The sequence below is a fragment of the Solanum lycopersicum genome, chromosome 7 (genome assembly GCF_036512215.1).
Source record: "Solanum lycopersicum chromosome 7, SLM_r2.1".
Classification (NCBI taxonomy): Eukaryota; Viridiplantae; Streptophyta; class Magnoliopsida; order Solanales; family Solanaceae; genus Solanum; species Solanum lycopersicum.
The window spans coordinates 2,629,637-2,643,116 of record NC_090806.1 but is presented as its reverse complement, the minus strand read 5'-3'; the positions used below and the strand labels follow the sequence as shown (position 1 = coordinate 2,643,116).

Here is a 13,480-nt window from a genome sequence, read left to right as displayed (position 1 = left end):
AACATATAATTTAAAAAGTGTAATAAACTCATTGTGGTCCATTATTGCTCTAACCAATTTCATCACTTGTCAATTTCTTATTGTTATTTGTCACATTTCAATATTGATCTAAATAGTGATATTCCATTATAGCAAATGATCATATATTATATTATTTTGACTTGTGCACTAAATATAACCTAGAGAACTACATCTACAAAATTAAATTCACACCTAGATTAATTAATTAAGTCCAAGTTAAATCTAAAATTTTCCTACATATTATTTATATATATCATTTTTTGGGATCTTTCTCATCATTCCATTCAACAATATTATATGCATTTTATATCCTTCTAAAATATTTTACTAATCAATTCTCCTCATGGCAATGTACATTTTCATTTGTATTATATACATTTCCACTTTGTATATATTTGGCTACATATAATTAAAAAAAATTCAACTTATATGTGTTATTAATATAAAATATTCATTGTACCATTATTACTAAAAAAACACGTATTTTTTTACAGGAAAATATTGGTAATTATAGATTTATGATCAAAGAAATTGATATATCGCGAGCTATGATTTATATAGTTACATCGATAAAAATGATCTTTATTCCAAAAATATATGTTATCCGTCTTAAAATATGGGATTTTATTAGCTTTATTTTATATTTTATTTAAAAAAAAAAAAAAAAAAAAAAAAACTCCACTACCATAGTGGATTTGTGGATTGTCACAATATCATCATAGTATATTCTGTATACACCATCAAATCAGCACTCCAATAACCTTTTTGTATTGCATGCTTAGCATTTATTTTTTATTTTCTTTGGACAGACTTGGTTAGCATTCTCATCCACAAATTTTCGTCTCATTTGTTTTGAAAAAAATTAATAAATCAACATAGTATTTTCCTAGTACCATACATTAAGATAAATTTGATGTATAGCATCTATAAATAAATCTACTTAAAGTGTACAATAAGATAAAGTTATCTGATGGTGTAAAATGATATATTTAACTTTTAACTCGTGAATAAATTAGTTAAAATGTGGTCCACTTGTTTTAGTGCTACCTAATTAGTATCTACAACTATAAGTAGCCCTAACATTCCTTATGTGTTACTCAACAAAAACATCATAACACAAGTAGCTAAAAATAGTACACTAAACATTAGCTTTGCTATTTTAGTCCTATATTTTTTCAAGTATGACTAAGGTGAAGGCTTTTTCTTTTCTTGTTTTGCTTGTTTTTTCAAGCTTTATTGTGTTGTCTGAAAGTAGAGTTGCAAGGATGGATTTAGGGTTGAATTTGGGTGGAATTGGTCTTGGTGTTGGGATAGGGTTAGGGTTAGGTGGTGGAAGTGGTTCAGGTGCTGGTGCAGGAGCTGGCTCAGGGTCAGGATCAAGTTCAAGTTCAAGCTCGAGTTCTAGTTCTAGTTCATCTTCCTCGGGAGGAGGAGGTGGTGGTGGTTCTGAGGCGGGCTCATCTGCAGGGTCATACGCTGGATCAAGAGCTGGTTCTGGATCTGGAAATCGAGGAGGGTCCAGTGGTAGTGGATATGGAGGTGGACAGGGTAGTGGGTATGGTGGAGGAAATGGTGGCAACTAAATCCATGCATGCATGTCATATTTCACTAGTGAAAAAAAATTCACTACCTCAAGAAAATATTAAGTAATAAATATTATGGTGAAGTCTTAATGTAAGGTAACTTTGTACTACTAGTTTGATCATTGTGATTTGTGTTTTAAGGAATCATGTTTGGTTTGTGTTTTATGCATTCTTCACCTTATGTTAAAGTTTTATTTCTACGTACATATATCATTATATATCATATCATCGAAAATAATTCTATTCTCACCAAGACGGATATAAGATCTGAATATGTTATTATTGTATACAATATATAATGTCACATGTAGTTTCTTTGATACAAATTTTAGTGATAGTGTTAGCTATGATTGGAGGGAGCAAAGCTAAGTGTTGCGTTGTCAAATCTTAAAGTGAATTAATAGTCTTCGCTTATAAAACGGTGAGGGATCATTTGGTTGGGAACAAGTAATTTAGGAAATAATTAACTCGAAATAAGTTATATCAGGATAAGTTATCCACCAGGTATATGAGATAACTTATCATATTACTATAATATAAATGGTGGAATAAATAATCCAATAATTACTTAATAACTCTAACCAAACGCATGATAAAATAATCGTATATTAATAACTCTAACCAAAGGCATGCTAATTGTGAAAAAGAACAAGGCCCAAAGATTGGACTTCTACGAAGCCTTTCTTGTTAATTAATGGGCCATGGCCCAATAACAAAATGATTAGAAATTGGCAACTTTTTAAACCATTAATTTGGTGCAAACACTATATTATTATCAATAAATTTTCTAAAACTAAGTTGACGTTTGACTATAGATTTCAAATATTTATCTCTTTATTTGAAATTTACGAAGTTAGAGTTAAGATGAAAGTTGTGTTTAACTTTCTGTGACGATAGAAGACAATACTTTTTTTAGAACTTATGACTCTATAGTTGATACATGAATTTGAAATATTATTTCAAACATATATGCCAATTCAAAATTAGATTTTAGAATTATAATAAAACAATAGAAATAAAGCCATTTAGAAAAAAAAATGTACAATTCTGACGAAAACACTTCTAAATTTTCAAATTCTTCTGTCTCAAATTAGATATCATGCTTTACTGTTAGAAATTCAAATTAACTCATTTTTTTATACAATTTAAATTTATATATATATATATATATATATATATATATATATATATATATAATTATATAATCTATACCATAAGTTGAAATTTTTTCTTATTAATTTGATAAAGAAAAAACTAGTGTAGTAGTAAAAGTAAAGTACACATCACAGCTCATATAGTACTGGATATATATATATATATATATATATATATATATATATATATATATATTATCAAAGTCAGAATTTATATCTATTTATTGTGCTACACCTATTTCATTAATTATTATTTATTCACAACTTAGCTCTTCTTGATTTAATGAATTCAAATTTTTTGTCAGTCAAATATAGTTAATATTCACCAAATGTTTTATAAAAACATTTTTCGAGTGAGTTATGAGGCGGCGTATAATAAAAATGTATAGTAGTGATCTGACGATTATATAAATTATAGTATTTTAATAAGTAAAAAATATTAAAATAATATCAAACATCGAATAGAAAAATAAAACGAAAGTTTTTAATAACATGTGAAGTGACATATGCACTAAATTAGGGTTGTTTTTTTCCTTTTTTTTCTTTTTATCATTTATCATTATTATTATTTTTATTATAATAAGAGACAAGATGTGCTTAGTTAGGTCAAAAGAAGACTTTACTTTAAAGCAATCACGTCATTAAGTTCACATTGAACTTTATTCTATAAGCTTTCTTCATTTTATAATTTTATTAAATCTCATTCCAACCACCAAATGTTGGCATCTTAATCCTTTTCTTCTTAATAAATAAAATAAAATAAACTATTTTTAATAAATACTAAATTAAGTATAAAAATTTACAATGATTGAGTTAGCCCTATTGGTCGGCTTATAGGATTCGTTTTAAAATTTTGTTAAAATTTGAATAATTCAAATTTTAAATTTGCATCAGAATATTATATTCTTAAAGTAAAATCAATATCTTAACCTTGAGCAAAATAGTAGTTATATCACTATCTACCGATTCAGACGAATTTATTAAAAATCCATTATGTATATAATTATGAAACTTGTCATTAAGAAAAATTATCTACTTCGTTATAAAAATTATAACTCTTAAAAACTAAAATAATTGACCATCTTTTGTTTGCTATCGACAGTTTATTTCATTAATTAACAATTGATTATTTTAATTTTTCGATTGAGATATACGTTTAGAGTTTCTCTCATAAGAGTTAATAATTATGTTAAAATATTAAGTTCAGTCCTCATAGTTTCATAGAACCTTCCTCAAGGAATTTAAAACTATAATTTATATGATAATTATTATTTTTTTTTAAAAAAAAAGTCAATATTCAGGTTGGACTGATTATTATCTGCAAATAAAGCTGGCAAATAGACTTTCTTTTTAATATAGAAACAAAAAAACAAAACAGAAAAATATGGGAACCTATGACAACATTGCCACCGCCCTTAGGGGTAAAGTTGGAATTTATTGTTCATATTAGTCGATTAAATTCGAGTTCACTTATCGTAAAGTTCATTTTTTAATTCTAGACATCTGAACTCGTTACTTATTGTTCAGTATCTTGACTAAATACGAGAGTTATCTTAAATAAGTAAAAGTAAACAGAAATAATAATAAAAAAAATAGAAGATGATCGATTTGATCGATAATAAACCGATCAATCAAAATTAGTAAGAAAAAGAAAACCGAAGCAATAAATAACGTGTACACATTGTTTGTCACGTTGTACTAAACCGGTTCAACAAAATGGTGTCCATGTTATGTTAATTTACTCTTATTTTTATATATTGGGTCCCACCTTTCGATAAGTATAATTAATCGATAGAGTAAATATATGTCATGTATTTATTAAATAACCAAGAGTTTAATGAAATAATAATACATAATGAGAATTCGAATTTTATTTATTTTATTTTGTATTAAATATATTGATTTGCTCTTTATCTCTATGCTTCGATATAGAGCAGATCAATACAAAGCTAATCAATACATTTTATAAAACGAATCTATCAGTAAATCTCGATCTTTTTCTCGGTAATGAACTATTTCATGTTTGATAAGTAGCTGAATCATTGTAATAATTGTTAATTAAGGCTTAAAATACTAATTATTAAGCTATATTTATTTATTTTTGATTAAATGACACTAATCCTGAGATCGGAGAGTATGAACTAATTTTTTTTATCACGCGATGCATGGACTAATTGGTATAATTAATTAAAGGGTAAATTTATTCGTATATCATATTAATTGTTTACCTTTTCTTTTTTCATTCATAATTTTTTTTATATATTTCAGCTATTTTTTATTTAGACGATGAGATAAATAACTATTTAGATTAATTTTTCAATAATTAATTGGTTAATCATGTGTTATAATCGCTTGCAATTTTATCTACCATTAAAGATGCAAAAATTAATTAAGATACATATAATATAATTAACTTTTTTTTATATAGAATAAGTGAAAAACAAGGAAATATTTCCACATAAAGAGTATGTTCACTTTGATATATATATTTTCACATTAATTGAATTTATTAGCTTTTTTGAAGAGTTTAGATTTATTTATTTCTAAAAACAGTGAATATGTCATTATGAGTAATGATTTCCCATTAACAATATTTTTTTAATTAAAATAAGTTATGTTAATTATCACATTATACGTACTTATTACTTGAGCACGCACCAAGTAATATTTTAAATAAGCATATCTATTGAGTATCTTTCATAATATTTACATTTAACTAGTTTCTACGATTTATTATTCGTTGAAATTTAATTATCTATAAAATCAAATTAAACTATAGTCTTTTTGTTTAAAAAACGAGTCTCGTATTTATATAATATCTCACTCAGCATACTAAATTTTTATTTAATTAGATCGTCACTTTTAATCATTTTACAAGTAAATATTTATAAAATTACCATAATTGTTAATAGTTCCACCAATTAACTACTTGTGTGATCACTATGATATATAAAATAAGTATAGTAATATAGTTTTTTAAATTAGTCAAATATAACAATAATTTGAAAAATTTAAACAAACAAATTACGTGTTTAAATTTAATTTATTCAATTTATGGAAATTAAATAGTTCTTTGATGGTAGCAAGAGACAATATGATAATTGAAATCTTATATAAAATAAGGTCAATCATTAACTTCACTTTAAATACAACATCTTTACGTGTATAAAGTGATATTCACTCAATTACTTATTGACAATAACTCCTCATTATAATAATTAATAAAGATTAACAGTAAAAAGAAAGCAATATTAGTGTGAAATAAATAAGAAAAAAATAATCTAATATTAATATAGTTTACCTTTATCATCCGGAGGTAGAAATAAAATCTGTGTACATTTCATATACATTACAATAAAAATAACTTTTAGCAGCAATAAATATTGATAATAATAGTGTTAAAGTCTTTATTGACGTTAGTTAAGTATCATTAGAATCAATATCGCTAAATATTTTAGAGACATATACTCTTACTTTTCTAATGATAATTAAGAATTAATTACCGCTAATAATAATTTTTTACACAATAATTTCATATAATCAAATTTACCAAACATTTATTATATTTATAAATATTTGACACAAACTTAATAGAGTAACTATAATCAGTAAAACTTTGCAAAAATACAAAAGGAAAAGAACACAATGATTGAATTAAGATTCGTTGGAATATCAAATCATTAATTTAAGATTTATAAACAATTTACACCATCTTCCAAAAAAAAATTGAGCAAAGATAGAAAATCAATTTAAAAAAACAAAAAAAAAACAAAATAAAAACACATTCCATAATATTTACACTACACATAGACTAATTATACTATCATTTATTTATTTTTTAAGAAAGTGTTAATAAGTTTTTACACTACATAAATCTTGATAATCTTTTATCGTATCTTTATTAAATTCCGCATAAAAGAACATTAATTTTTTTTTTACCTTTATAACTAATGGTTTCGAATACCAACTCAAAAATAAATTATGGATTTTCAATTTAAAGCTAGAAATATTTATATTTGTATTTTATCACGCATATTCAAATTAGTTGAATAACGACAACAACCTTTATCCTTAACTAAAAAATTTAAATACAAAATTTTCTATACCTTACTATTATCGTTAAATTTAAACTTTCACCGATAATTCTATTTTTACCCCACCCTGCCCCACTAAAAATCCAAATTCCCCTCATGTTTTTAAACTTTTACTTTTTTTTTTATACTTTGTACTATTTGTCCCCTCATTTGTAGTCATTATTTTCTTTTATTATTATTAAACAAATTTATTTATTTATTTATCTCTCTAACTTCTCAACGCGTTCACGCGTTGTCTTTTGTCGCCTTATTTGTGGTCACCCACTATATATATTCCTCTATTTTTATCTTCATTTTTCGCAGATGCGGACTCACAATTTTTCAACAAATTGTTCTCTGCATCTGCTGAAATAAAATAAATTGAAAATAAAAATAGTGATAGAAGAAATTTTTGAGTTATGCCTTCGTTAGAGGAGGAGTTGTTTCCGTCTACACCGGGAAAATTCAAGGATAGAAATCGACATTTTCATCGATGTTTTGCATCTACAAGCAACATGTTTCTATGGGCATTGTTTTTAATAGCTTTAACAGCTTCATATTTGTGTTTTCAGTCGTTTATGGATTCCGGTAACCGGTATTTCACCTCTACATGGGGTGGTCATCATTGGGAGAGAAATGTTATTAATTCGGCTCAGATCCGCCGGTCTCACGGCGGAATGTCGGTGTTAGTTACCGGCGCAGCCGGTTTCGTCGGTTCCCACGTCTCCCTCGCCTTGAAGAAACGAGGCGACGGAGTTGTAGGAATCGATAATTTCAACAACTACTACGATCCGTCGTTGAAAAAAGCTCGAAAGAATCTACTCACCCAGAATTCGATTTTCATCGTCGATGGTGATATCAACGATTCAAAATTGTTGGTAAAGTTGTTCGACATTGCTCGATTTACACATGTAATGCATCTGGCTGCTCAAGCTGGAGTTCGTTACGCCATGGAAAATCCAGGTTCGTATATACACAGTAACATCGCCGGCCTTGTTTCCCTGCTCGAAGTTTGTAAAAATTCGAACCCACAACCCGCCATTGTTTGGGCGAGTTCAAGTTCTGTTTACGGGTTAAACGAAAAAGTACCGTTTTCCGAATCGGATCGGACTGATCAACCCGCTTCATTGTACGCCGCTACGAAAAAAGCAGGTGAAGAAATTACACACACGTATAATCATATTTACGGTTTATCGATAACCGGGTTAAGATTCTTCACAGTTTACGGACCGTGGGGAAGACCCGACATGGCTTATTTCAGCTTTACCCGCAATATATTACAAGGGAAACCGATTACGGTTTACCGAGGTAAGAATCGAGTTGATTTAGCTCGGGATTTTACTTACATCGATGATGTGGTAAAGGGTTGTATCGGGTCACTTGATACTTCGGGTAAAAGTACCGGGTCGGGTGGGAAGAAACGGGGACCCGCTCCATATCGGATATTTAATTTGGGTAATACGTCGCCGGTGACAGTTCCGATGATGGTTGCGATGTTAGAGAAGCATTTAAAGGTTAAAGCTAAGAAGAATTTCGTCGTAATGCCCGGAAACGGCGACGTTCCGTTTACTCATGCGAATATAAGTTCGGCCCGGAAAGAATTCGGGTATAAACCCACAACCGATTTACAAACCGGGTTGAAAAAGTTTGTTAAATGGTATCTCTCTTATTATGGCTATGATCAAGGAAAGTTGTAAATTGATAATTAATTTTTTTAAAAAAATTTCATGTTGTGGTTATTTTAGATTTTTTTTTTTCTTTTTTGTAATCACAAAAGCAAGAAAAAAGAAAAGAAAAGAAAAGGTGAATACCAATTCTTTTTTTTTTAATTAATTATAATTATTATTATTGGGGAAAGAGGAGGGAAAAAGATTTGATAAACTCCCTTTCCCTTTTTTAGAACAACTTGTTATTGCTTTCCTTGCAAAGGATAAAAGAAGTTAATTATTCTTTGTCTCATATATTGTCTTTTACTTTCTTTTTTTTATGTGTATATTTATATGATTATGATAATTGAGATGTATATTCTTGTTTCCTTATTTATGTGATAATTTTTACAAAAGTACAATAACAATATCTAATAACAAAGTACTTTTATAAGTAATAAAGTATATTACGAATAATCGTGATATGTACAAGTTGATATTCAAGATTCTGATCAGATATATAATTTTGAGTATATATGATTTTTATTAGACTAAAATATAAAAATTAATTTTTTTTTTTTTGAATATGCATTTTGGATATTACTCACTTGTTTTTTTTAAAACATTTATTTTTGTTAAAATATTTAATTGTAGTAGTGAGATCTTGTGTAGGCACATGGAGGGATATTTGTTGACAATTAAATGGTTAGGATTTATTAGAGAGAAAAAGCCAGCTAAGTTTGAGCCTTAAATAGTGAAGATGGACAGCTAAGCTTGACTGTGAAATACATGTATAACTCGTCGGATTGTGACAGAATGATCGAGATTTTTCTCTAAAAATTTCGAGTTATGACTATGAAAAGATTAGTTTTGGGGTGTCGCCATCATCATAAACGGGCTTTGTCATTTGCTTATTTCGAAATAGTCAGATTCTAATATGAATACGAGATAATTAAATGAGTTTTTGTATACATGGGACCCACAACATGTGAATGATTAGGACTCAAACGTGTGATTTTGATACAACTGTATTCCTATTTGTTGGCTTTTTCTACCGACACTTATTTGGGCTCTTTCACTTAGAATTGGGCTTTTTGGGCCTATGTGGAGTGGGGGTGGGGGGAAGTGTTTTTATTTTTATTTATCGTTCGGTGTTGGATATTTGTATTGCAGTCTGACTAGTTCATATTCACCTATAGCAATTATTTGTTTCATATTTAAAATTCGAATCTGTGAACTTTAGAAAAGTGTGTCTGAAGGTGAGTGAGGGGTGGGGTTTATATAATGTTCATAATCGAGACTTTTAACAAAGGTTGAAAGAATCTTATTCGTTTCACTATAATTTATGATGAAGTTTGAGATTCAAACATTGGAAAGCAAAAAATTGTGTTGGAACCATCACGATCGAAGATAGACGCAACAATTAACATGTGAATTTAATTAAATTGTAATTTGATATCGAACATCGAAGAAAAAAAATCATGTTTTTCCTTCTTTCAAAATATGACTCATTGATTAGAAAAGGACTAGACATCCACCGACAGTTTATTGGACCCATTTTTTTTTAAAAAAAAAACTTTAATGTGGAATTATTGATCTTTAATAGTATTTGATATTTTTTCTCCAACGATAAAGTTTGAATTATTTAACATTTTTGAATTTTTATAAGGATTTAATAATACTATTCAACTTTGTTTTATATGAAAGTTTGAATTATTTAACATTTTTGAATTTTTGATTAATTCATTCAAAAGTTAAAAGGAAACATAATAATTTCTAAATCTCAATCATGTGAATAAAGCCATATATAATAAACAAATAACAAATCCACATGAACAACTTGTAATTCTTGGGGAAAAAAAAAATAACTCACACATGTGAGTACCAAACCCCATTTTTAAAAATAATGTCTATATTGAACTATTCTATTGATATTTGTTAATTTTTACTAACAAATATATTAGGTAAAATCTTCGATAATTTTGATCCTCGTGATCGTTTAAAACTATATATTAGGTTCATGTGAAAAATTATCTAGAGATTTTTATGATGTAAACTTCAGCTCTGATTTTCGAGTATAAGGAATGACTTAGTTTACACGTATATTTTTATTGATATACATCATGATAAGAAAGTAGAGTACAATGGAAGAAACAAATAATTCTATATACACTATATCAATTAATAATTAGTTGGAATTAAGGTTTGACTATATAGATGTATCTATTTTAATTTTAACGTGCGTTAGAGACATCGTTAAAGAATATATATAGAAACCTCGATGATAGAAACATAGTTTATTTTTTGTTATCCATTCTTAACTCGAATTAAACTTACTTATCCAACTAATTTGCCAATTGGTAACTAATTAACATCTAATTAGTCATGACTATTGACTAATTAAGAGTCAAATCATATAAATTAAAGTGTTAATTAGTTCATCATATTTCATTAGTTGTAAACTATACCCATTAAAATAAATGATCCAAATTCTTAATAAGTTTTGTAATAATCCATCACTAAATAAAATTAAAGATAACAATTTTACTATTTAACTATAAAATTTATCCATTTTTTTTCAAAAAGTAGCTAATCTCTATCATAACCTCAATATATTTTGTAGTACAATTTTTTAGTTTGTAACATAATGAAATTTAGTAGTGAGAATGGAATAAAATATGTCATATTAGAAGTGATGTTTCTAGAAATGAATTTTGTAATGTATAAATTTAAATTTAATTTAATTTTAATATTAACTGAACGAGAAATTAAAAAGTAAATAAATTGAAACGTGTCAACTACTTACATTTTAATAGCATTTTCTTATTTTATAGATTAAATCGTTATAATATTTTTTTATTGTTCAACCAAATAAAAAGCAGGAAAACATTCTTTATAAAAAAATAATTTATATATATATATATATAAACTTTTTATGAATTTTTTTTTCCACAAAAATGACATGCCATCAACTAAACATATTTAATATTTTCTTTAATCAATTACGTAATAAAATATCGATAGGACATCATGCAAGACACTCTATTTGATGAAGGATTTTTTAATATTCCTTCAGTTTTAAAATATTTTTCGTTCACTTTTATTTGTTACGTTTCATTCATCGAAATGACATTTTAGTAAACATAGTGCTTACAAGTAATTAAGGATAATAATATATTTTAAAGTATAGCTAGCTTATTAATATAACTTAACATTTATAAATATTTCATAATATGAATGTATAAATATTATCAATACATTTAAGTATTACGTGAATTTATGTGAAATGATACATTTAAACAGTTTCATGTTACATACATATACTCAGTCTCCTAACACTGCAAAAGAAATATCATAATTTTATTTTCCTTCAACATACAATCATTTACAATAGAGTAATTAATTCAAATGTAAAGTGATTATCCCTCTGTTAATTTTTACTTATTCATTTTAAATTTTACATGGCGAGAACTAAAATTAATATGAGAATATAATTCATATAATGGATTTATTAATTGACAAATAATATTGCGTCTTGATAAATAATTTGGGAATAAGCCATTAATGTTGAGTATAAAATAGAAAAATAATAATGATTTTTTCTTCATATAATTAAAGTAATAAGTGTGTGTATATATATATTTCAAATAATTGACAAATGAAATAAAACGTAAGAGTAATATATTAATTTCAGCAATTTATAAGTAATACATAATTTTTACTCATAAAACGCTATTACGGAACTCGATTTATGTATAAAGACTAGCGGCAGTATCGTAATTTCTACAATTTGTAAGAAAAATATAATTTTACTCATAAAACGCTATCACCGAACAATATTTATGTGTAAAGAGTAGTGGCAATATCGTAATTTCAACAATTTGTAAGAAAAAATAATTGTACTCATAAAACGATATCACTGAACGCGATTTATGCATAATAACTAGTGGCAATATCGTAATTTTAATAATTTATAATAAAAATATAATTTTTACTCATAAAACGCTATGTAAAAAAAAAATATCATTTGTAAATCTTAATCTTTCTCAATACTTTCTACTAAAATAAAGTAAGATGTTATTCGTGCTTGTTATGTTGTGATTGGGCCTAGAGATTTAGCCCATGTTTTTTTGGAATAGAAAACATCAATAAAATTGTTTTTGTGAGATATGAATCTAAAATTTATTAAATTTTTTTAATTATAAAATTTATATTTTGAAAAAAATTCTATAGATATTCATAAGTGTTTATTATATAGATAGTCACATTGTACACAATAGTGTATATTGAAACATGCATGAACATTTACATCTTATTGAAGTTGACGTGTATAATTAAAGAAACTATCGCAACGTCTTTCTCTCTCAACGTACAATGTATTTACATTTGATTAATTAATGCAAAATGTAATTGATTAATAAAGAAACTCAAAAATAAATAAGAAAACAACAACCCATTATTGTGAACATTACTCTTCATCACCTAAATAGCATAGTTTTTAAAAATATGGCAAGGTTTTGTGGCTTCTACAACATGGTGGCAATGTTGGTTATTATAAGTGGGGCCCTCGCGTTGGGCCGGGGTTGTTGCCATGATAATCCCGTTGTCCAACCGCTTAAGCCCCACCGTCATCTCTATCATACAACTATCGCTACTCCTGATGGATTGTTTTTTAAGGGATTATCGCAGAAAACTAAAAATTATGTAGATAATTGTACTAACAACATTTCACAATCTTGTGGTCTAGAAATCGTTACGACCCTATTTAAGTATAAAAATATCACATCCAATTGTTGTAAAGAGCTTGTTCAAAGTGGTCTTGAATGTCATGCTACTTTGGTTAAACTTCTCATTCGTTTGCCACAATATGAGAAGAAATCTAAATCAATTTTGGCAAATAGCATTAAAGTTTTTGATAGTTGTGTAGACACCATCTTAAAAAAAATCCTTAGTGAAAAATTGGTTTAAAAAAATAATATCATTTTTAATAATACAATACGATA

General features: G+C 26.8%; 2 protein-coding genes across 2 annotated transcripts; both read left to right on the top strand.

The window, feature by feature from the left end:
- The first annotated feature begins 918 nt into the window (after positions 1 to 918).
- On the top strand, positions 919 to 1,767 carry LOC101257976 (putative glycine-rich cell wall structural protein 1). The gene has a single exon (XM_010324922.4). It carries the CDS (start codon positions 1,203 to 1,205, stop codon positions 1,602 to 1,604), a length of 402 nt encoding a protein of 133 aa, XP_010323224.2. The 5' UTR covers positions 919 to 1,202; the 3' UTR covers positions 1,605 to 1,767.
- A 5,204-nt stretch (positions 1,768 to 6,971) lies between these two features.
- On the top strand, positions 6,972 to 8,790 carry LOC101257677 (UDP-glucuronate 4-epimerase 1). Its single transcript, XM_010324921.4, has one exon. The coding sequence runs from the start codon at positions 7,251 to 7,253 to the stop codon at positions 8,526 to 8,528; it is 1,278 nt and encodes a 425-aa protein (XP_010323223.1). The 5' UTR covers positions 6,972 to 7,250; the 3' UTR covers positions 8,529 to 8,790.
- Positions 8,791 to 13,480: the final 4,690 nt, after the last annotated feature.

What these genes read in the sequence shown, in the direction of transcription:
- LOC101257976 (XM_010324922.4), top strand. Translation starts at nt 1,203, where the DNA reads ATGACTAAGGTGAAGGCTTTTTCTTTTCTTGTTTTGCTTGTTTTTTCA.
- LOC101257677 (XM_010324921.4), top strand. Translation starts at nt 7,251, where the DNA reads ATGCCTTCGTTAGAGGAGGAGTTGTTTCCGTCTACACCGGGAAAATTC.